The sequence below is a fragment of the Rattus rattus genome, chromosome 13 (genome assembly GCF_011064425.1).
Source record: "Rattus rattus isolate New Zealand chromosome 13, Rrattus_CSIRO_v1, whole genome shotgun sequence".
In the NCBI taxonomy this organism is placed as follows: domain Eukaryota; kingdom Metazoa; phylum Chordata; class Mammalia; order Rodentia; family Muridae; genus Rattus; species Rattus rattus.
Window position 1 is genome coordinate 6,042,892 of NC_046166.1, and position 24,840 is coordinate 6,067,731.

Genomic DNA, 24,840 nt, shown 5'->3' on the forward strand with positions numbered 1-24,840 from the left:
AAACTGCCAAAACCCCAAACGCAGACATCATGGTATACCTGAAATGTACACAGCATTGGAAACAGAAATCCTGAACATAAACCATGAAAGCCAAATCCATAAAAGCAAAGCTTCACCTCAGACTGACAGCCAAGCTCTGCCTGACCGGGACTCGCCTAGTGTGTAGAGCATTTGCCTTTGCAGCCTTTGCCTGGTTAAAAACGTCCAGCTTCCTCACAAGAATCCAAATCAGACGGAACCAACTCAAAGAAGAGAGAGGGTGAGAACCAAGCCTCTTGCAACCCACACTGGTTCCCTCCCTCATCTACTCTTCTGCATGGCTGGCTTCCAACTAGAAAGACCTAGCCCTCCCAAGAAGAACGCTGCAAAGCCCCCCCCCTCATCTCCCTCCCCCCAAAAAACCTGAGATGGCTTCTGCACCACAGAAAAAAGACAACAGACTGTCAGGGGGTTTTAAATAGGTCCCAGTGATCTTAGCCAGTCTCCTTAACTGCCGTGGGGGTGGATGGCAATGAAGAAAGGGTATGAGACAGTTCCCCATCCCCAGTACAACCCAGTGGGCAGCTGGATGGGGCAAGATCCAAACTCAGTTCAATGTTTTTCAGTGCCTTCCCTTTTAAAAATTCTATCAACTTTTCCCAAAGGAAGTTCCAGGAAACACTAGTTCCATGATATTAAAGTCTTCCGCCCAAAAAAAAAAAAAAAAAAAAGAAAGCCCCAAGTTTTAAGACTCCATTCCATTTGCTTTCCATGACTAGCTGAGTTAAACAAAACGAAATCTGCTTTTTAGCTGCAAAACTTCCCAGAGACTTTTCTCAGCTCTTGTAGACTATAAATGTTTAAGAGGGCAGTAAAGTATATGACAGCATCCTGGAGCATTTAAGCATAGATTCGTCCTAAAATCTACTCGGGAGTTTTTTTGTAGGCCGTAGGACGTAAACTCCACTGCCATACTGATTTATTTCCCAAACTGAGTCCTACATAATCAGGTTTGTTGTATTCTACATCTATAAAAAATTGATAGCTCACATACAAAATCTATCATAATGCTTATTAATCAGAAAAATTAACCACAGTATCCACCATACAAAAACAACACTGGATTTTTTAAAAAAAAAAAAAAAAAAGCTAATATTTTTCAAAAGCTAATAATACACGAAAGCCTGTGTAGAGAGAGAAGTTATTTTAAAACCCTTCTACAAGTTTCTTCCAAAAAGGTTCCATTCCCTATTTATGTAAGACTCGTGACTTTGAACACTTTCATTCAGCATGAATCCCAGAATCCAGGTCAAATCTAAAAAACAGTATCGACAACAGAACCCCACCGTTGCGAGGCTTGGGGAAACTCAGCATCCGTAGTTGTAAACCACATCACCCACAATGCTGTCTGCCCGCTCAGTCACGGAGGCAGAGGACTGACATGCACCATCGCGCAAGCAGGAATCCCAAGTTACTTACCAAGTTATGATTTGTTGAATTAGAATCATCTTCAGGGAACGGGATGTAAATAGCTAAGGCCACACAATTGGCAAAAATAGCCAATAATATAAATATGTCAAATGGTCTGAAAGCTTTTGTTAAGGCACATGTGTTATGCAAACATTATCCATCCCTCTCATACCCCCAAGCATCTCCCTTACACCTGAACTGCTGGTGAAATGAAAACCACCCACCCACCACCTATCCCCTACATACACACGGACACACACACACACATATATACACAGACACACACACACACACACATATGTACACACACACATACACACACACACACACACACACACATATACACACACACACACACACACACACACACACACACACACACATATACACACACACACACACACACACACACACACACACACACACACACACACGATTCTGTGGTGATCATGACTACTGGGTTTTCAGCAAACCCAGTAGGGGGTTCTCTCACAGTCCCCTCACTGTGACCTCTCCTCAACCCTTTCTTCTATTGCAAGGGTCATGTTACATCCATTCTTTTGGTGTTCGTTGTGTATTAAAACCTGGAAGTAATGAGCATTCAGTCAGGTCATTATGTGAAGCAGGTCTCTTCTTTCTATAATTTAAAAAGTGACCAGAATCTTACTAAATCAGCCCTCATAGACACGGAAATATAACCATCACAACAGAGACCTCTCCCATTGGTCCTTGTGTTAGAGTCATTTTCTCAGAGGCTCTTCCTGGCTGGGACAGTCTAAACTCCTGATTAGGACCAGTCCAGGCAAAGCCATGGGACCATCTCCCTCCTCTCTGTGACCCTGTGTCACATGTCCTAGTACCTTCGATGCTGTGATAATCGGGCTGCCAGCTCCCTTCTTCTGCTTTCTCTACCAGAGTAATCAATAAGCTATAACTGTTTCAGATTAGAGCCGGGCTGTGCTCACCTCATAATGTGCTGTTTCTGTGTTCAGTTTATAAACAATTAAATTTAAAAGCCACAAGTAATCGGCACCAGACACTTTCAAAATAGGCTCTAACAAGAAAATCTCCGAGGGCTGTCTGGAAGAGTCCCTTTGAGATGAGCCTTCAACAGATGCTTGCCCAAGCATTCCGTTAGTAAGAGGTTGGTTTTCGGCCTCTTTCCAAACAGTAGGTTTGTTGAGCACTGAATTAATCTGCAATTCCTGGGTTTGAATTTCAACAGTGTTATATACAACGTTCATACGCAAGAGGCATGGTGGCAGTTTTACTAAATCCCACTAGGTACTGAAGATTCAGGGATGGGGACAGTCTCCTTTCGATGTCCTCCTGGGAACCCCAAAGAGTGACGCAAGAAACCAATACCCCTTGCCTCTCTGGAGATAGCTGCTCCGGGTTCTATAAAGCCTCGCCCCCTGGAGAGCTCGGATAACTCCGGGAATAAGGACTGGAGTCTCACTATCCTCTTACTAACTTTGATGGGTTTATTTTTAAGCCAGTTAGCTTTAATCATATTGATTTCTCAACTCGGTTATAAAATCTTCTGCCCTGGGATCTGACTTTAGGAAGACTTCCGGGCTCTGCTTCCATTCCCTGCACACACACCCTCCCCCTCACCCCTCCCCCTTTGTCCCTCCCCCTCCCTCTCCTTCTCTCTCTCTCTTAGCAGGTCCCCTCTGACACTGTAAGTCAACCATCCTGAAGTCATTCCCATAAAGCCACGCTCGTACTTCCTGTCCCCCACACCATCTTCTTCCTCTGAGAACTGCTCGCACTGTGCAGGAAGGCTACGCCTTTGAGGTGTCTTGTTCTTGGCAGCACTCTAGTGTCAGCAGACAGACAGCAGAGGATCCTGCCTTACCACTATAAGGGATAGGTGGGTCTGAGTCAATAGCTGTTTCTTACACAGGCACCATCTCGCCTGCAAAGGCAGACGGACTTTCCCCAGGGCTAACTGGGCACGACTGAGCTGCTGAAAGGGGATGTCCATGACCTGTTCCCTAAAATGGAAGGGGTCATTTACTATCTACCTGTTATAGAAATTGTGCACGGGCATCCTGAACTGGCAGCCGTGTCTCCTAAATCCTTGTACACATCCTTGCATTTGGTAAGTCAAGAAAGAGAGCTGGTGGTGAGTTCCAGGAACTCCCTCTGTATAAGCTGTTATGTGCAAACTCCTATGCATGAAGGGAGACAGCACCTCACTCCACACACAGGGAAAGTCCCTGCTTACTCTGAGTCACCTCACATCAACCTCAGAACACGTGTCCGGCATCTGCAGCTGCTGCCTCTTGACTCCAGTAAGACCACCTAACCATGCCCTCACTTAGCAGCCCCCTCTTGGCCTATAGGAGAGTTCTGTCCTCGGACCAGAGAGATTAAAGAGAAAATGCTCACACACAGCCCCAAGTATGCGAGAGATGCCATAACTCACTCTAGAGGGGAGACATCTGTGCTAAAAAAGAAAAAGTACAGGAAAACCTTCAAATCCTGCCCTGGCCTTCAGCTGTTCTCTCCAAAACCTTTCTAGACAGTTGCCTCATTTTAACTCCTGTCCATGAGCAGACAAAATAAGCAAGCTGAGAGAGAGAGAGAGAGAGAGAGAGAGAGAGAGAGAGAGAGACAGACAGACAGACAGACAGACAGAGAGACAGAGAGAGACAGAGAGAGATCATGCAGGCAGCTGCCATGATGGGAACCTAGATTTTTAGGGGTCTTCAGCTCCACTCTGTAGCTGTCACCCAGCAGGCTTCCAACATGGCCTCTCCCTTCCCTGAGCTGAAGAAAGCTCCATGCACACCCCTGCCTGCTGCCAGGAACTACTCGGAGGGCCTGTCAGCCCAAAAAAAAAAACCCTTCTGGGAAAGAGAAAGCTTTTTACCCAGGCCAAAGAAGCATGCGATTAAGTAGAAACCATGGGTTCAAGAGAAGGTTCCATTCGACCTTTCTAGCGGGTGGCAGTCGCTGAGCCTGACTCCCAGATCTGGGGAAGGGAATAAGCAGGTAGAAGCAACATTGTTTCCCAAGATCTGGGGCATGGCAACCATCCTAGGGGCAATCAAAGTTCAGTTTTAAAAATGCAGATACTCAGAAATGCCATGTCAGGCCAGTCCATATATATATATATATATATATATATATATATATATATATATATATATATATAGCACCTGTCAGTTCCCCGCTGGAGCGCTGCTTTGTCACTCACAGGGCTTGGAGGAAGAGATGCTCACCAGCCTCTCCTGCCTGGCTTCTACACTTGTGTGGCTGCAGGGTTTTTGTTTTGTTTTGTTTTTAAGCTTATCAAAAAGAAATTTCAAGAAGTCATAGCATTGATCAGCCAATAAATAAAAATAGTAATAATAATAATAATAATAATATCAAAAGTAACACCTCCCTATGAAGCAAATGTTCATGCAGCTGCCTGAACAATTAGAATCAGCAAATAGCAGTGCCAGAAGCAACCGTCACGTTCACTGTGGCTGTTCAGGCAAATTTTAGTCACTGGAAGCAGAAGATTCCACTAAAGGTTATTTCCAGTACAGATTGACGATAGTCTCCGTCTCGGTCTTTTTTATTTTTTGAAGCAGAATACCAAATTTTCAACAAATTAAAATACATACGACTGCCCCCTCCCCCAAATACTAACCGCTTTAAACCTATCCAGATCCTATGACCAAAGGTCGAGTTCAGATTTTTAACTCCCTACCACTTTGAAGCTGCAGTCTTCGATCCCTTCCCCCAGCACCACACACACACACACACACACGCTAAATATACCCCATGGAGCCACCCTCGCTCGGCAAGCTGAGGAGACAGGAAGCCGTAGCCCATGAAACCCCTTGCCTACAGTCTCCTCTGCTGCTCACATCCCAACTGCTAAGGCTCTGAGAAGTGTCACCGCAGAAGGCGAATCCTTTTGAAGCACAGGTGGCAGATGGGAAAGACTTCCCACAGAAAAAGGATACTTCCATTCCACTATACTAATGCAGGCTCTTCGGATGGGGTTATTGAGGGATAAACAGAAGAGGGCACGGGCAGGTCGGCTGTTAGACGAGTTACCCTGTTTTTTGCTCTTGGCGTATTGCTGACGTTTTCTTTGGGAGAGAGATCCTACAGGTGGGGGTGCAGAGGTGCTCATGGTCTGGGCGGCCTTGGCCTGTCTAGCAGCATCAATTGCAGCTTGCCAAGACAGGACGGTTTGCTTGGAGCTGTTCGGCTGAGAAGTTGGTCCTTCACCAGAAATAGGGAGTCTGGTGCCTCTTGCATAGTTTGCCTCTGAGGAGAAGGAGAAAAGAGATTATTTTTCTTTGGGGAAGAAAAAAAAAAGAAAGACCTCGATCTATACTATCTTTTTAAAAAAAGCAAAAGTGTCTCCCATCTTGTGTTTCCCATTTTGAACCTTGTGTCACAAGTAGTGGGGTTTGGCCAGGCAATGCAGAAGTCAGCAGAACTCTGCCCTGAGCACCAGACATGCGTTGCTGCACCACATCTAGCCACACTGGTGCTCTTCCATACCTGTGTCTTCAAAGGGAAGCCATGAGTGCCTCTCTTCTGACAAACTGGGGCTATTCTCGCATTTATCCTGTGTCTTTTCCTGACTTTGAAAACACACGTATCTCTCATGGCTTAACAGATACATCTATACAACTGCCTTACTCTAAAATTAATTATCACCACACACACACACACACACACACACACACACACACACACACACACCCAGAGCCAATAAATTCAACAGTCTTAACCATTTTTAGGGTGTCCTTCCAACAGCTCTCCACAGCCATAAATGCATTTTTTTTTACGTGAAAAAAAAAAAAAAAAAAAAAAAAACACTCCTCACTGGCACCAGGCAATAGCAAAAGCCCCATAACAAATATCTAGATTATGCACTAACACTTCCTACAAATGAAAATTCATGGTGCTTGGGACTCATTTCCTCCACAAGCTTCCGAAAACAGAAAAACATCTTTAGGGCTTTTTTTTTTTAATTGCAGCAGTAGCAGCCAAGCCAGCCTGCACCCCTACACCTAAGAGACAGGGTGCGTTATGCCAGGGAACCTCAAGGCCTATTCAAGAATTATCTCAGCGTAGAGTAGCATCCAGGTACACACAAGGCAAAATACTCAAAGGTGGGGCGCGAGGTGGGGGGGGGTCTCTTCATGTGCGTAGCCCGCCTCACTATGGGTCTGGCCATCCCTCAGACGGTCTCACAGGTGCCCACGTTGGGCCACCACCATCACCTCTGCTGAAGCAGATGTCAAAGTGAGAAGGGTGGAGAGAGGTTGGAGATCCAGGCGTTTGCAAAGCTAATTATCACTAAGCAAAGAGTCAAAGCAAGCACAGGTCTCCTGCCCCACTGTCCTACGAGCCTGGGACAGCAGCAAAGCAGGCAGGTGGCACTCAATCTGAGATCAGGAACTAATTTTGCCAAGCTTTCCCTTTGAGAAGTGCTCACCGGAAAAGGCTTCAAGAAAACCAGGGTTGGGAGATGCCAACGACCTCCACGGAGGGAACCTGGCCAAAAGCAACCCAACCTTCTCAGACCCAGCCCCGCTGGTGTGGAAACTGCACGTGGTGCCATGGCCAGGACTGAGTTGCAGAGCCCCACAGCGGCAGCAACTCTCTGGGCATTGCTAGGTTACCGACGACGTGTGCACAGGAGGCACAGGGAGCGAGCGGGAATACTCGCTCCACCTGACCCTGTTCCCCCAGATCCCAAGACCGGGGGCTTCTCCCATGAGATGATGGATGTGCACTTTACCAAGTGACCCAACGAGTAAAAGCGGAGCAATCCTAGAATTTTCCTGATGCTACTAAAGACCTTCCTCTTAGTCAACCAGAGGCGTGGGGGTGGGGGGGGAGGCTGGAAAAGGGGTTCAGGCTGAAGACTAACACCTCCTCTTCCATCGCTCAGGGGCAATGAAAGAGAAAAGTTGAGCCCGAGGGCACTTGAACCCGAATCACCTCACTCTCGCCCCTTGGCTGCACAGTACTCCACACACCCAATGGCCGCCCCCACCCCAGCAAATGCAGAATTAACTCTGACATTCAGGGCCTAAAGAGGAGAACGAAGTAGCTGCCGCGCATCACCCCTTTCTATGTAGATGACACCAAGCCAAAAGCATCATCTCCAACCCCCTCAACCCACCCAACGCATCGGAGATGGGGGTTGGGGAGTGGGAAGAGTAGGATCATGATAGGATGAGGTTTGGCAGCGGGTACCCGGGCTCTGGCTGCTCACCGTTCGCGTGGTCCTCTTGCTGCTGCCGTTGATGCTGCATTTTTTTCATCATCATCATCATCATCATCCACGAACATTTATTGAGCGCCTACTGTGTGCAGGGCACTATGCTCAGCGTTAGGGAGGGGGAGGAACGGGTATGGGAGGTTACTGATAGGTAGGAGCCGCGGTCCCTGCCCTTATTTTCGCTTCAGCAGGGGGTGGGGAAGGACAGAGACAAATAATCAAAAATAAGAATAATTTATAAAAACCGCCTGCCACCCACGCTCCTTCTTTTTTTGAAAAATGGAGCAAAATAAACTTTTTGTAAAAAATAAAATCAGATGTATATATTATCTTAGTAATATATACATGTAAATTTTTCTTTTTTTTCTTTTTTCTTTTTTTTTGCTGCAAAGGAGAATTGGCTTGGTCCCCTCCTCTAGCGGAGGGACACCGCGGTGGTGCCCGCCCGGCCGCCGGGGCCGCTCGACGCGCCCCCATGCCGCCTGTCCGCCCGCCCGCCCGGTGCCCGGTGCCCCGCCGCCGCCGTCGCCGCCCGCGCCGCCGCTGGCCGGGACCGCGGGCAGCCGGAGCTCATCCGGGGACGGAGGCGCTCGCCCGCCCGCCCGCCCGCTCCGCGCCCGCCGCGCCGCGCTGCACGCCGGCTTCGCCCTGGCGACGCTGCGCGCCCGCCGCCGCCGTCCCCTGCCCCCCCGCGCGCGCCCGGCCTCCCACCGGCCGCGCCGCGCCCCCAGCTGCCGGCCTGCGGCCCACGCGCCCCCTGGCTCCACGGCGCGCGACTCGGACGCCGCCACCCTGGGCTGGCGCGGCTGACCGAGGGTTAAGCGCGCTGCGGCCGCCGGCCGCCCGGTTAACCCCCTCGGTGCCGCTGCGCGGGCGCCCCTTCCTCGAGCCAGGCCCGTGGGGCCCCGTGCCTGCTGCTGGGGGCACCGAAGAGCCGCTCCTTTGAACCGTGTCCCCCGGAGGAGACTCCCGGGGTCCTCTGGGCTGGCTCTGGTGGCCTTCGCTCTCCGCACACCTGGGGGAGGCCCCGCCCCCCAGGAACCCAGGTGCCCACAGGCGATCGCTGCTGCAGCATCAAAGCTCAGGGTTCCAGGGCTCTGCCTGTCCGGCGTCCCCAGGCCCCCACACTGTTTCCTCCAGTTTCGGGGTACAGAGGAATGGGGGAGCCTTGCTCTTTAGGCAGCACTAACTGTCCTCAGGGAACTGCCCTCAGCCCCAATCCCCTCCTCCCTCGCCTTATGCATACGTGGCGGTGGGCTCCCTCCCTCTCGCCACCACCTCCACGTGTGTTTGGAGGCAGGTACAGAGAAGTAACAGCCCAGGTCTTTCAAACCGCGAGTGCGGAGAGGTAGAAGGTGCAGCTCGAAGTGATGACTCGTTTAGGAATGAATACTTTGTTTTGTACCTTCTCGGCCTCCTGTTTGGGGGAGGGGGGGGATCTACAGGCCCCAGCTCCTGTCTAGTGGGGGAAATACCTACCGTATCTAGTGGATGACTGATATTTTTCATTTAGCTTTGTGCTGGCTGTTGGGAAAAGGCGTCTGCTTTGTTACTTTGCAGGATTCGATTTATTTGCCTTTGTTCGGATCTGCTTGTTCCTACTGAGTTTTAGAACGTTTGAGAACAGCGTCTTTAAAGCAAAAGGCTCAGCGTGAATTAAGAAAATAAATGTTTCTGGGAAGGTACTCCTTGCTCAAAGACGACACACTGAGCATCTCTGATTGTTGCAGGGGGGATTCACCTGGGAAGAATGACTCTCCAGGGGTCTTCCTGAGAGAGGGGTGTCTAGTCCATCCGGAAAGAGGAAAACAACCGTGCTTGTCTGCTTTTTTTTACTTTGCTTTTTGTAGAGTGGCAAGATTGGGAAAGAGCCTATGGGTTCTGTAACAGAAGGCTAGTCTGAGCCACCTCACCAAAAAGGATGCAAGATGGTCCCTCAAAGAACTTATCCTTTGATGGGGCAGATTTTCGAGGATGTACGTGTGTCTATATCAGAATTACGGGTCTCAAGCTTAGCCTTTAGAGACTTCTAACACTGGCCCAAGGTCCCATTCGGTTCAGCCAACATTGACTAGGCATCTGGTAAGAGCAGTTGTCTAGGCGAGGTGTTACCAGGTTAGATGAATGTGGCACAGCCCCTTCCTCAGGGACAAACCATCTACCACAGGGAGCAGACGCTGAGCTATACCAAGTGTAAGGAAGTTTTCCCAGTTCTCAGTTAACTGCTTAACCGAGAAGGGGGAAGAGATGGCCCACAGGGCAATGAAGCTATTCTGTATGTCACCATGATGATGGGCCTAGAGCGTGGTTTGATTGTCAGAAGCCTAGACTTGTGTACCACAAAGCTGAACCATGATATAACTGTGGACTGGAGTTAATAATAACCCACTGTACTGGCTCAAGCAACAGTGGTAACAAACGTACCATACCAACCCGAGACGTAACCGTACGAGAGACTGTCGGAGACATCTCCCTGCTGTGCAAATTCCCTGTAATCCTGAAAATCTGTCTCTATTAAAAATGGGCAGGAAGAAGAAGCTGTGGGAAGGGTGGAGGGAGGCGCAAAAGAGATTAATGTGTGGGTGGTATCTGTTTGAACATCAGGGAGGAGAGGGTCTCAGGACCACTGGAAGAAGCTGTTTGGTGGCTGGCTAACATCACACCTGGCTCCTCTACACGGGGAACCAGTGAAGGGGTTATATGGATATATATATATATATATATATATATATATATATATATATATAAAATTTCATTTATTTGTGTGTTTGTGGATGTCCCAGGAACCCTGTTCAAGAAGTAGCTATCTCTTTCTGCCATGTAGGGGTGAAGGGGGCAGGACTGAACACGGGTGCTCCAACTTGGTATTAAACTCGCCCTTTGAGCAGTAGATATCTCAAGAGACCCTGGAGTTGAAGTTTGGGCCTCCCATTTCTGCAACATCATTGTCAATCAAATTTTTGAAGGTTTGGGATTTTTTTTTTTTTTTTTTTTTCTTTGTGAGGCAGAAATTGTTTTTTGATTTTGGATTTTTTTTTTCTTTTTGGTTTTGGTTTTGATTTTTTTTTCCCACTCTACACAGTTCTCCATGCTTTGGCGTGATTTAAATATACATATATTTAAATGTTAAGGTAAATTGTTGAGAAAATAAGTGGTGGCTAATGTTTTTTGAGGGTTTCTGTGTGTTGAGTTCTAATGCTTACCTCACTTAGTTCCCATGAGAAGCCCATGAGGAAACTACTGTAAATACTCATATTTGCACATGACAAGTGACACCTAGGAGCTGGTTTGCCCCAAACCACACAACCCTAGTGCTAAGCCATTGAGAATGAGAAAAGCCCGGAATAAAAGATACCTATTCTGATGGACGCTGGTGGCCGGACAGTCATTGCCTTCAGTTGTGGACCAGTGAGCCCACCAAGTTCCACTGAACAATTCCAAACTCAGCCAGAATCAGAAGGTCACAAGCAAAGACTGTGACGAAAAGGGCCCTCTAGGGAGGAAGCCAGGACCACAGTGGGAGGAGGGAGATAGCAGAAGTAAACAGAATGCAGTACTGTAAACTGAAATTGTCCAAGAGTAAATTTATTCAATTTTTTTTAATGCAAAAGAAAGGAAGAAAGAGAGAGAGAAGAGAGAGAGAGAGAGAGAAAGAGAGAGAGAGAGAGAGAGAGAGATGTTGGTTGTATCTGCAAATCCTTGACTGTACCACTAGCCCTCTGGTTCAGGGTATTCTCTGTGCCCTTCAAATAGAAAGCACGCCCACTTAAAGGCACAGAGCTGGCATCTTGAATGAGGCTGCCCATATGCAGTGCATCTTGGAGCCCTCTCCTGAGCCCAGCATGGCCTCCACAAGCTCACCCCATCACATGCCAGACGCTCCATCAACTCTGGTCTACCTCTCACAAATTGTCCACCTTGTGTACAGAAACGACATTGTCACTTCCCAGACCATAAACTGCCTTTCCCTTCCCCTCGCATCCAGCCTAAACTCCTGTGCCCGGCTTCCAGCCTACTCTTTCGCACGGTTCACCTTCACTGTGGTCAACAACCTCCTCATTAGGCCGTGAACATGCTGTGCTCATTTCTGACTCTGCCTTGGCTCAAATTTATTCACTGACCTGAAATCCCTCCCTTGCTGACCTCTAACTAAACCCTCATATTTAACAAGCCTCTCCGGAGTCCGTACTTCCTATCAAAAGCCTCCCATGATGGGCCCAGCCACCTACCTAGGTATGTGAGCCCCCCACCTTGCACCCCTTCCCTATAGCACCCATTATTTCTTTAGTGATTCGGCTTCTGTGCTTTCTGGGATTGCTTTTTTGTCTGTAAATCCTGACTCTCCAAACCCAATCCAGGCCCTTAAGCAAGGATCATCTCCTGAGCCCCCTCCTCCAACTGCCAAGTGTTGTGATCACAGCAGGCACTAAATATTCTGATTAATTTTCATGGGCTCATAAAAGCTCATAGATGTCTCTAGAAATTGTCAGCTAATATTTACCAAAATCCCATAAAGTTTATTGCAGCATCCCCGGCCCTCCTCCGATGGTTAAAAAAAAAAGAAAGAAAGAAAATAATGAAAAGAAAATGAAAATCGGGTCCGTCGCACACTAGGAAATCTAATTAAGAGAGACAAGCAAACAGATCCTGAAGGTTATATGCAGAATAGAGCTGTAAACACACTGCAAAGTTGGGTCTGAGTGGGTCTCTCCACTCACAGACCCTGCTGCAGAGAATAGTCCTGACCTCGTGACCACCAGAAGAAGAAATGAAGTAGTTTGGGGCTGTCTGTCCCAATGGTATAAGCAAAATTTGAACACATGAAGAAATCAGAAAGCAGGCCGATGGCTGGGAACCAATAGGGCTGAGAGGAGAAGGGTAGGAAAATGCAAAACCAGGGCCAGGGCAAGTCCCTAATTCTAGCTTTCTAGTCAGGGTATCTTCCTCAGGGCTGGCAATACCTATAACTGCCCTGGTAAAGTCTTTGAATTATGACAGTTCATATATATATAGATATAGATAGATAGATATAGATATAGATAGATATTTACCATATTCAAAATTCAAACTGGGAGCACTGAAAATAAATCACTTTAAAGTAGTAATAAAACCATGATACGTTAACATTCTGATTTTTTTTTAAATGAGAAGTAATTATTTTCCAGAACAAAATAACAGTAAGAGTGACGATGTTTTACATTTTTGCAAATGTCTTTACTAACCAGCTGAGCAAAGACAGATTCTCTTGTATCTGTTCCTGCCGTCAGTCTAGGGCAGTAGCTGATTGGCTGTAAGGTGAAAGCCCAGCCTTTGTTAGATGAGGTAGGGAAAGGGTGGACCGTTTGAGTAGCCCTTTCAGATAACCCATGGGTATTATTCTTTGCCATGGCACCAATTCTACTTTTAAAAGTTGCTTGAAATGTAGAGTTTGAGGCCCTATTTTACTCTGTCACATTAACTCCATGTCTCTATCACAGTTTGAATGGACCCCTTAGCCACTGGCGGTTTGGTTCACTGAGACACACATTTTCCAAATATCAACACATTTTTATCATACAACATTTAAAAAAAAAACACATTCATTTGTATCACCACCAATCTCATCAGAAAATCTTTAATATTGGAAAGCTGTCAAGTTCTTAGCTCTCGGTGGTACAGAGAAGTTTTTCAAATTTATAATTTTCACTTGAAAGCTCAAGTCTTATAATTGGTACAAACACTGTCAAGTTTTTTCTTTGAAGTAACTAGCTCACTTCATCTTCAAGAAAATAGCTGGCAGATACTTGGGTCTGGGGAGCCAAAGTTTGTCAGTAAGAATGATACTATCCCACAAGCTGAACGGTCTCTGTGCAGCAGGAGGGCATGCATTTGTCCCAGTTTGTCACCCAGAATGTTAATAAGACCAGCTCGCACATGGGAGTGAGGTTTAATCATGCTAGTAATTTTTACGGCTTCATCAAGGAGGTTTGTGTGTATGTGTTTCTGTGTGCATGTTTGGGGATGAGCAGATACGCATCTACACGCATGTAGAGGCCAGAGATCAACTCAGGGTTCAGTCCTAAGAAGACAGATTTTGATACCTGCCCTGGAGCTCTCCAATTAGATTAGTCTGGCTGGCCAGCCAGCTGCAAACATCTGCCTATTTCAGTCTCCCCAGTGCTAGGATCAAACACACACACACACACACACACACACACACACACCATGCTCAGCTTTTTACACGTGTGCTGAGGATCACACTCAGATCACACTTGTGCCCGCGCTATACACACTACCAAGTGAGCTATCTCCCCAGCCCCAAGGAGTTTCCTAAGTAAAGCAAGCTTTGGGTTCTGTTCTCTCTCTCTCTCTCTCTCTCTCTCTCTCTGTGTGTGTGTGTGTGTGTGTGTGTGTGTGTGTGTGTCTGTGTGTGTATGTGTGTTGTCTGGGTGTGATTACATGGAGAGAATCATGCAGTATTCAGTCTACTTTGGTGTCTCTATCTTCGTGTAACAACAACAATAAGAACACTTAGCTGTTGCTGATTCTGCTCTGTCAGTACAGATAGCAACATAGTAGAAAAGTCATATAAGTCTCAATGTTGCTATGAAAATAGGTTTGACCTCTAAGACCCCTTGGAAGGAACATCCCCTCCCCAAGCCCATCCCAGGTAGAGTTATCAGATAATATACAGGGAGCCTAACTGGTGCCTGGGGCATGCTTGAACTTTAAAAACAGTTATTTCTAGTTTATTTCTAGTTTAATTGGCCACCTCTGGGAGTCTGTAGGCCACGCTTTGGATGCAGGTGTTCAGACTTCTCTGGCCGCTTTTGAGCAGAGAAATATCAGAGCTGTGTGTCTACAATAAGCAAGGCAGAGAGAAGGGCAGAAAGACTTGCAGAAGGCAGGAAGGTCCAATGGGTCAGTTAAAACTTACTAACTACAGTTATTGCCAAGGGTAACATTATCTGAAGATTATGCAGGAGGAAAACAACAAAACAACCAGCCGTGTAGGAGGCAGCTTCCGGGAGGGGAGGTCCTTCTCCTGGACAATAATAACAAGGTGTCCCATTCACCAGGATTTGTCAGTGATAACTTACTAAGAACCCCCAACCAACAAAGCTCACAGTCCTTTCTCCACGCTTTGGCCCCATGGCAAGAGGAGGCCAGCTGGTCTTTATCTTCCGTCAAGTACAGCTCACATCAGACGAGAGTAATTGAGGTCCCTTTAACTGGCTCATTCCCATCTCCCTTAACCCAGTTTTTAAACCATCACTGTCTAATGCACCAAATCCCTACTTCCCTAGTTGGGAAATCCTGGCAGCATCTAATATACACAGGCTGTATCCCATTACCCATGATTCTTACAGTTTCCATCTGTGAAATAAATTGGTTGTGACACGTGATCTCCGAGGGGTCTTAGTATTCTAATGTGGCATGCCCAGAGAGGCTACACTCAGGTAGATCTAGACTCAAAACCTGGCCCCACCTAGCACCTAGCTATATTTGGAGCAGGGGGAGGCACTCACCTCTTAGGGTCTCCTCTGTTTCCTCTTGTCTTAAAAACTGGGGCAAGGCCAGGCACAATGAGATTGGGTATCCAATGGACACATGGACACTGAAACAGGAGGATCAGGTACATTCTAGACCAGCCTCAACGCCATAGTGAGACCCTGCCTCCCCCCCAAACCCCTCAAAAAAGAAAAAACACACCAAGGATAATTGTACTGTCTCATTCCAAAAAGTGTGCAGCCTCTGGCACGCAGGTCAAACTGAAACGCATAACCTGGGCGTTTAGCTTAAGCAGAGCCAGTTAGAGAAAGAAAGGTGGGGGAAGGGGGTCCTTAAAAAGGTGCCTTTCTTTGCCTGATCTTGGCTCCTGTCTTATCCCTGCTTTAGAACATCACCCCCCAATTAAGATATCATCCACTGCACTGTAATGGGTCTCCCCTTTAAATTAACCGCATTCTGTCCTTCCACAATCCAAAACCAGTGGGCCTGCAATAGGGGTTTGTGCTTTGTTCTATTTCGATGCCCAGCATGTGTTTTCGCATTTAGAATTCAACAGTTAATGTCAATAAGATCCCAAGCAGACACCATAGATCAGAGAGCTAAGAGTAAGATAAGCCTTTGCCCACGTGTGGCAGCACACGAGCCTAGCCAAAACCACGGAAGCACAGTCAAGTCCAGGTTTACAGAGCAGGCCATGTACTGGAAACAACACTGGGACAGTCGTACACTGCAAAGGGAAAATAGCGCCAATCTGTACCCAGTCGGGTGAGTTTATAAGGACAGGAAGTCGTTACGGAGATCCAGAGAGTAAACACACGTCAGAAGTTTTACAGTTCAAACATTATAGTTTCCTTTCTGCTTCTTCAGAGCAGTTGTTTAAATACTCAGTTCACAACATAAAACCGAAGTTTAAATGTCACCGGTATCTCTTAGACGCAGTATTCTATACACGTAGACCCAGCTTTCTCACTATTTAAAAAAAGTTAATAATCTGAATCACAAATCTTTGATACTAGCATAAGCTTTTTTTTTTTAACTTTTAAATTAAAATATTTAAGAGGTAGCGTTGCATAGAAAATCACCGGGACATCAGGACTCTCCTCAGCGGTGCACAGTGGCACAGACCTTTCATCCCAGCTACTCCAAAGGCTGAGGCAAGGGACTTACAAGTTCAAGGTCTGTCTGGCGGCATGAGGTCCCATCCCACAAAAAGTAAAAACAGTTTTCATTTCCTTCTTTTTTTCTTACAAACAAACCCCTCAGAAGTGAACAGTAACGTAAGCCAGACATGTGATACACATTAGTAAGCCTGGCTGCTCCAGACCCAAGACAGAGAGGGATCATGAGTTCAAGGCCAGCCTTGGAATTTAACAAGTTGGGGACTGTAGCCCAGTGGTAAATTGCCTGCCTACCACATTCAATCTAAAGTAAAGGGGAAAAAATACCTTCAAAGAGTAATGCAGAAAATCTGTGAACCGTGGAACTCAGGGATGAGGGTGTGGCTTAGCTGGTACAGCACCTTCCTTACAAGCACAAGCCCTGGGTCTGCCCTTAGATCCCACATTTAAAAAGCCAGACTGTTAGCAAATGTTTGCAACCTCAGGGGAGGAAGCAGAGACGGGCAGACCCCTGGGGCCAGCTAGCCTAGTCTATTTTGGGAGTTCCAACCCAAAGAAAAGACCCTGATTCAAAAGAAGTTGATGGTGTTTCTGCAATGACACCTCTAGCTGACTTGTGGCACAAATGAGATGGGTCAACAGGAAAAGGTACTCACCAGTATCACTGTCAACCTGACCTACACACACACACACACACACACACACACACACACACACATGCAAGTAGGCACATGCACACACACACACACATGCATACACACACATGCAAGTAGGCAGACACACACACACACATGCTCACATATGCATACATGCAAGTAGGCACACACACACATGCAAGTAGGCACATGCAAACGCATACACACAAAGACCTTTGTACTCACACACAAACACATACATCTGCATGCACACATATAAACACACATATGCACACAATGTATGTATATGCACAACATACCACATATACACACTCACAAATAAGTAAATACATGTAAGGGAGAAGTTAAGGTGTAAAATAGAAAGAAAGAAAGAGAGAAAGAAAGAAAGAAGTATAAATCTTAAATGCAAACTCCTTCGATCCTTTGACTGACAAAGCAGGGAATACTCAGCCAGTGTTGGAACATTTTTCTGTGTGCGTGTTTGAAAAAAATGCAGTCTGAAAATGTTTCATGACTGAGGTGGAAAAAAATGGATGCTAAAAAAATGGAATTGGACTGCAGGCTTGAAAAGTTGATAAAATAGCCAGATTTTATATGAACATACAAGCTTATTAAACCAGTTTGAGAATAGTTTATATCTGTTTTTAAAAAAAAAAAAAAACACATTGCAAGATTCAACCTTTATTTTGAAGAATTGTAGAAATTAGATAATTCAGTAAAGATTATGTGTTTCGTGCTCTAATGACCAGGTTGGCACTCTCACACCCTGAAATGCAGACCTTACTATCCAGTTCGATGCATTTTCCAGGATGCTATTTTTAATGTGTGTTTATAGCACACCGAAGACATCTCAGTCAATCATGTATTAAGCAAAAGAACCTCCACGACAGGGAGACACACGTGGTAGGCTTCACTGTCAACACATCTATGAAACTGGATAAATATTTGTTAGTGTTCCATTTTGATAAATACAAGGAACACATGGAGCTGAAAGGGAATCGGATCAAAAGCTCCACCCCACCCCCTGCCCCACCCCGCCCCACCCCCAACAGTTTAAAGCTACTTAACAGCAAATAACTGGGAATTCAGGGTGGATACTGCACGAGTATACTAGATAGACTTTTGATGACAACTAAGTGGCTAAAAAAAAAAAAAAACAGTGACCATTTTGTCTCTTGAGTCGAAAGACTTGAGCAAGGTGGAATCGCTGTTGGGATTCTCAGGACACGCCCACGGCCGGTCTCCAGGGCACGCCCATAGCCTGTCTCTCTGAGCATTTCCCTCCTTCTTCAGGCTCTTATGGCTTCCTCTCCTGGCTCCTCGTGCCTCACTGCCTTCCTTTGTCACCCACACAGCTTTCTTTCTCGTTCAGCCCCTTACTACTTTGTCAAATTTTCTTTATAAACCGTCAAAATACCATAATTAATATCACTCACTACAGACGAACGGCAAGGTGACCGTTGCACCCAAGACCCAGAATCGGATCAAGGTGCTTGTTTTGGCCACACTTGGCTGACATTCTAGAACTCTGCAATGGTACAACTTAAAACTGAGCAGAATAGTACAAGCGCGAGGCCAGACTCCAGCCTACTCCTCACTGCAGTAAGAACCGTAGCAGTCGGTCTTCCTAAGATGGTTTCCTCATGAGCAAAATGCCTACCATAAGGTCACGGGTATATGCCGACATAGAAGGATCGGAATGAGAAACATCTTGTATCAGAAAGCACAAGACCCACGGTTTCCAAAGTGTACCCAGCAGCACCTAAGAACCTAAAAGAAATGTATCCAACTGGCCACAGATGTCCTCGATAGAAAGTTTTACAGGTCAACAATTCTCCAACTGACTGACTGATACATTCTGGCTTGAAGACATGGCGGTCTACAAGCAAGCTTCTCTCTACGGTTCGGGATAGACTAGCCAGTGGAAGAAATGTTATTGTCTTTGAGTTGCCTTGATACAATCACGTGACAAACATGATAGTTTATCCTCCTTTTTTTATTTGGTTTTTTTTTTTCCTTTTTGGAGGGGGGAGGGAGTTCAAGACACAGTTTCTCTGTGTGTAGCCCTGGCTGGCCTGGAGCTCACTCTGTAGACAAGGCTGGCCTCCTACTCACAGAGATCCTAATGTCTCTGCCTCCTGAGTGCTGGGATGAAAGGTGAGCACCACTTCCTTCTTAATCCATCCTTCAAAACAACAACACTGGATCCAGTTCGCAGACTGCCATGATATTTACAACGTGGGTCCTATCGCTGCTGACATCTATGAGGGACAGGAAGCAACCTGAACAAAGAAAGCCAAAAGCTCTGATGGAAGCCTGTTTATTATGGCTTTACCTATAACACAGATAAATTCTCATGTTTCTACCAGGCACATTGTTACTAGAAATTTCATCATTTTCCCCAAAGGCAGAGTATGCCCACAGATATGTAATCATAGATGTATAAATAATTAAAAAAAAAAAAACAAACCAACCCTTGAAGCTTGGCCCTGGAGTATCAGGCTGAGGAGAAATAGACCATAGAAGACGTAGTTCCAAATGGGTAGGTTTTTGCTTATCTGTGTATTGGGAAAGATAGGAACAGGACCACATAACCATCATAAAAATGGGTCTTCCAATAAAGACACTCAGCCATCTGCTCTTTTACCTTAAGCATTCTAGTGACCCTTTTAAAGAAGTATTTAAACTGGGTGGTGGAGGAGCACACCTCTGATTAATCCCAGTACTTAGTGGGCAGGGGCAGAGACAGGCAAATCTCTATGAGTTTGAGGCCAGCCCAGTCTATTGAATGAATTCTAGGACAGCCAGAACAACACAGAGAAACCATGTCTCGGGCTGGAGAGATGGCTCAGCCTTAAAGGCTAGGCTCACAACCAAAAATATAAGAGAAACCATGTCTCTGTAAAACAAAAGTATTTGTACTGTGCAGTATAATTTAGAAAGTATTCTCATGCATATGTGCTTACTACCGTCCTACGAGAAAGAAAACAGTCTCAGTCACCAAGGAAGAAACATAGGCATGACTACCGCTAATATATAGCATGTGTTCATCACATATGCATATGAGCATATATGAATCTGGGCTTGCCAGCTCTAAGCCTACTTCATCATCTTGGTCTGTGTTTTCTAATTTTGTTGTTCTCTGCTGCAGAGATGACGCGTATTAATGCTCAATGCCCATGCTCCCTCAGAAAGAAAGATACCAGAGCTTAAGTGCCCTGGGACAGAATATGAATCCCAGGTTCCCACTCTGCCGGTAGGCTCCCAATTTACTCCCACTGTTTACCTCCTCCATGCGTTTAGAGCACAAGAGCTTAATGACTTCACAGATGGGCAACATTGTCAGCCATGGAAGAGAGTTTGCTACACATAATTGTACTCTGAAAATATCCCTGGGGAAGTGTGTGCATGAGTCACAGAGCTGGCAGGGGAACGTCACACAGGTCAGGTCCTTCTGGTAATGAACGCCACAGGGCTCTCTCGTGAAAGTGGCCTGGGCATGTCCTTCCCTGACTCTAGGCCTACGGTTGTTGAGGTCAAGCAGAAAAGACAATGCTTGCTCTATCACTGAGGTTGTGGTAGATTCATGCACAGAAGTGGAGCCTAAGTTATTCTAAAGCTCTTTCGGGTTCTAAAGTATGCATAACAAAGCCCTTTGTTCTGTGAACTAACCTTGTAACATTTCTAATCCTCCAGCTCCCAGCTGTAGGATAACAAGCTACAAATTCATTCTTCAGGACCTGTCCTCCAACCGGACATCACATAATACCTGTCAGGTGTTGTTTATCGTCAAACCTAAGTGTTAATGTCTGATACTAAGTGAACTTCCCATTGTCCTCTGCAAACCAGGATCCAGCAGCAACCCGAACTCAGGCATTTTCTCAACCAGCCGGAGTACTTGTTTTGTCCGTACTCATGGTTGTCTCATGAGTACACTCCCCATTCTGTTACATGGCCTTTATCCAACCTTGTTTCTCTTCCATTCTGTGAACTAACATTTTCATTCTTGCCTTGAGGTTCTGAAACTATAGTCTTCAACCCTTGTTACAACTTGGAGCTCCTTACATTGTCTGAGCCCATCCTAATGAGTCTGATTTGGGGTGGGGGGGTCTGGTTTATCAGTATTTCAGAGACACATTGTCCTGGACTGCATCACCTTCACACTTACAGTACATATACAAAGACACATACAGTATATGCAGTTTGAGATCTTGTTAAAATTTAATGTTCTGATCCAGGAAGTCTGGAGTGGACATAAGATTCTATGTTTATTTTTACCTGTTTTGCTTTGTTTGTTTTGAGACAGAGCTTCCTCCACAGATCAGGCTCACCCAGAAATCCATGTATCACAAGCTGGCCTTGAACTTGTGGCAGTCCTCCTGCCTCAGTCTCCCAAGTGCTGGTATGACAAGCATGAGGCACCGTACCCCGAAACCTTCAGGGTCTCTGCATGTCCCCCTACTCTGAGGCCATCTAGAAGCCCCTCATTCCCAGGCACACTCTGCATACAAGAGCCTAGGGCTCCAAGTGACAGTCTCTTCCTCTGCCTGGTTGTAAGCCCCACGGTTCATCTCCCCTTGCTTCTGGCCCTCACCAGGCCAGCTCAGCCCTCTCAGCCCATAGACCCGCCACACCGTCGGTCTTACCTGGATTGCCTGACTCCCTCATTTCTATCTAATTAAATCTCTCCCTGAGGCCAGGACCCAGCCCGGGCTCCGTTTGTCTACCTTCCTATCTAACCCTTTCTCCCTCTAGTCTCTCACAACAATAGAGTCAGTGAGTCTCTCACCAATAAGAAGCTCTTCAGCTAGTGATAGGAAGAAAATCAGACAAAGGGAAATCTAGAAACTGGGTACCTGGCTAACAAGTCATTCTCCTTTCAAAAAACTGTTACAATTAGCAAAGTTTTATCTGATAACTGCTAAATTATATCAGCTATCTTGGTTTTTTTTTTTTCAAGTCAGTTATTTTATCTTCAAAACATCTTCAGAAACTGCAACACAGTGATACTGTGGGCATGTGAGACACTGGATCCTAGGATACATGCGTGCATGTGGACCTTAAGAGGAACCACAGAGAGGCCTCATTCCGCCTAGCTGTCCCCTTCACACTTAACTGTGCTGACCACCCGAAAGCCCATAAAGCAGTCACTTAGTAGCAGATTCGGGATCCAAATCTAGCTTTTAGAATTTTGGATGATTTCACCTCCCTAAATGGCTACATTGCTCTATGTCATAGAAATTAAACTGGGAGATGCTGAATGGCGACCTGCTACAAAATGGCAGTCTGCGAGGGCAGACAGAGGTCATAGCAGAACACTTTTCTACATAGAGCATTCTATCTAGTATCGGGTTTCTAAGTGTCCATTTGAAACAAAGTTCAACTCTGCCTTGAGCAGCTTCAAGCACTTCTCCAATCCAGCCCCCATCTAACCTACCAGCATTCCTCCCTGCTGGAACATTCCACTCAGACTCGGTTTCTCAAAATGATTATTGACTCAGAAGGCAGCAGGTTGCTTCTGGACACAGCCCCTTTGATGTCTTGAAGAAGGACATGGAGTGATTGTCCCATGAATGTGGTTCTGGGCCCTGAAGCAGCTCATCCCTTAAGGAACTGCAGGCTCAACCTTTCTAGGATAAAGGAGCTTTACTTCTCACTCGGCTTCCACAGACTTCCACAGGGAAAGCCCCACTGGGCCGAACCCAGATGATTGTCATGCTGTGGCCAGAGATGGTTAATTGGATTCTGAACAATGAGGAAGCGGCGGGGAGCTGATTTTGCCAATCCTCTGACAAGACAGAACAAGCTCTGTGGCCACTTGGCCACTGTGGTGGCCAGTAGGGGAGGACTGCCATGCAGACTGCCATTACCACCCGTGGGGATAGTCAGGTTGAGGAAATTGATGTGGCAGTCGTAGTGATATTTCCAACAGAGCCACTTCCACTTTGGTATAGATTCTGTGATGGCAAAGAATTATAAACTCTATTTATAAGGAAACAGTAGTGTATTCTTCCCATAAGCAAATTTCTCTGAGCCTTAACATTAATAATTTATTTTCATAATGCTTCATCTCTATGCACTTCTTTAAGCCCCTGAGGTAGGTCGAGACACTACAACCTCTGCTTTATGAAGGAGTATGCTGGAACCATGATGCCCGAGTTGACCAAGGTTATACAACTAGTGGATGGCTAAGCCGGAACTGAAGCTCCTTGGCACTGATAGGACAAAGGGAGCTGAGGAGAACAGCTCATCTTAGCTCATCGAAGTGTGGAGGAGAAGTGAGAGTTTCGTGCTCGGCTCTGAAGGAAATGTTCACTTATTATGTTTATTTGTGTGGGTGGGCACACATGCCACAATGTAGGTATGGAGGTCAGAGGACATCCTGAAAGACTTGGCTCACCCCTTCCACCTTTTGGGTCCCAGAGATCAAATTAAGGTCTTCAGGCTTGGCAGCAAGCAACTTCACCCACTGAGCCATTTAACCAGCACCTAGATGAGACATTTATGTCAAGCACCACTGAGGATCAGGGAACATCACGAAAGAGGGAGAGGAACTGTAAGATCCAGAGGCCGGGGAAGAGTACTGTGGAACACTCTTCTAAACATGGCACAGCCATGGCGCTCAGGAATTCCCGGAAGCTGTGGTTATGCCGCACGAGACCCGCACATGGTCAAGCTAGTCAGTATCTCAGCATGGAGATACTGACTTCCTATTCATCAAGGAAGCAGCCTAGATGTTCGTCAACAGATGGATAATGACTGTGACATTTATACACAATGTAATTTCACTCCCGCCCTAAGTAAGCAATGAAATAATGAAATTGGTCTGAAAAGTATTAAATGGAAGGATTCAGTCTCAGAAATACGATGATCGCATATCCTCTCTAATTTATAGATCCTAACTTTTAATGTTCCTATGTATATAAGTAAGGGGTAAGAGAATGGGAATAAACTGTGAAACCAGAGAACAGATCTGAGAGGGGAACAAAATGTACTGAGAAGGTGGGGCCGGGCAAAAGTCAAATTCAGTCTGAAAGAGGAAAGGGAGATCCTGGGGTGGGAGAATAGAAACAGGGGATGGGGGAGGAGCAGGGGAAAAACATCAAAAACAATTTGGTTTGAAGAGTGCAACAGTGAAACCTACTACTCTGTGTAAAAGCAAATAAATAATCATTTAAAAATGTTAACCATGTCACTTTTCCTAAGACCAAGCACAACATCCACTCTTTTGGTCTTGCCCATAAATGTCTGCTTGTCATTTTCCCAGTAGGAGCTGCACGTTACTGAGAAAACACCAACAGTGGCTCCGATCCTTCAAGAAAACTGTCTTAGAAGAAGCCCAGGTTGGGGATTTAGCTCAGTGGTAGGGCGCTTGCCTAGCAAGCACAAGGCCCTGGGTTCGGTCCCCAGCTCCGGGAAAAAAAAAAAAAAAAAAAAAAGAAGAAGCCCAAAAGAAGACAACAATACCGAAAGTCTTAGCATGAAGTCAATCCCTGTAGAAGTGCTGTGCTCTCTCAGAGACCTCTGTGCATCCAGATCACCCTGGCTTCACGGAGCTCTGTTGATGTAGCTCCTATGTCAGCACATCAGAAGAACACACAGGAGAGACACCGGGCGGTGCACAGGCTTCAGGAGGCTTCATGTTTTAAAGGACACAATGGAGATTTTTTTTCCCAGTTCTCTTCCTAGAAATTATTCTAAAAATACTAAGTAAGGCAGCTAGGAGAAGACTGTCCTCTGCAGGCAGCCAGGCGGAGGCTCTCTTCCACACTGGGAAGATTTTTCCCACTTCTCTTCCTAGAAATTATTCTAAAAATAATGCGAACATAGAGCCAATCTTGGGTGGAAGGAGGCAGCCCCAGGGGGTATATCT

The 24,840-nt window shown here is 46.2% G+C and overlaps 1 protein-coding gene across 3 annotated transcripts in view; it reads right to left on the reverse strand.

Annotated features, from left to right (window-relative positions):
- Cacna1d (calcium voltage-gated channel subunit alpha1 D) overlaps positions 1 to 8,165 on the reverse strand; it is a 293,823-nt gene extending 285,658 nt beyond the window's left edge. For 2 of the 3 annotated variants that reach the window (XM_032919473.1, XM_032919474.1), the window contains exons 1-3: positions 7,697 to 8,165; positions 5,418 to 5,727; positions 1,459 to 1,564 (exon numbers count right to left, since the gene is read on the reverse strand). In XM_032919473.1, coding sequence (XP_032775364.1) covers positions 1,459 to 1,564; positions 5,418 to 5,727; positions 7,697 to 7,763 — 483 coding nt within the window. In that variant the 5' untranslated portion in view covers positions 7,764 to 8,165. The remainder of the gene's footprint in view (positions 1 to 1,458; positions 1,565 to 5,417; positions 5,728 to 7,696) is intronic. The other variant, XM_032919472.1, reaches the window with a different exon arrangement.
- Positions 8,166 to 24,840: the final 16,675 nt, after the last annotated feature.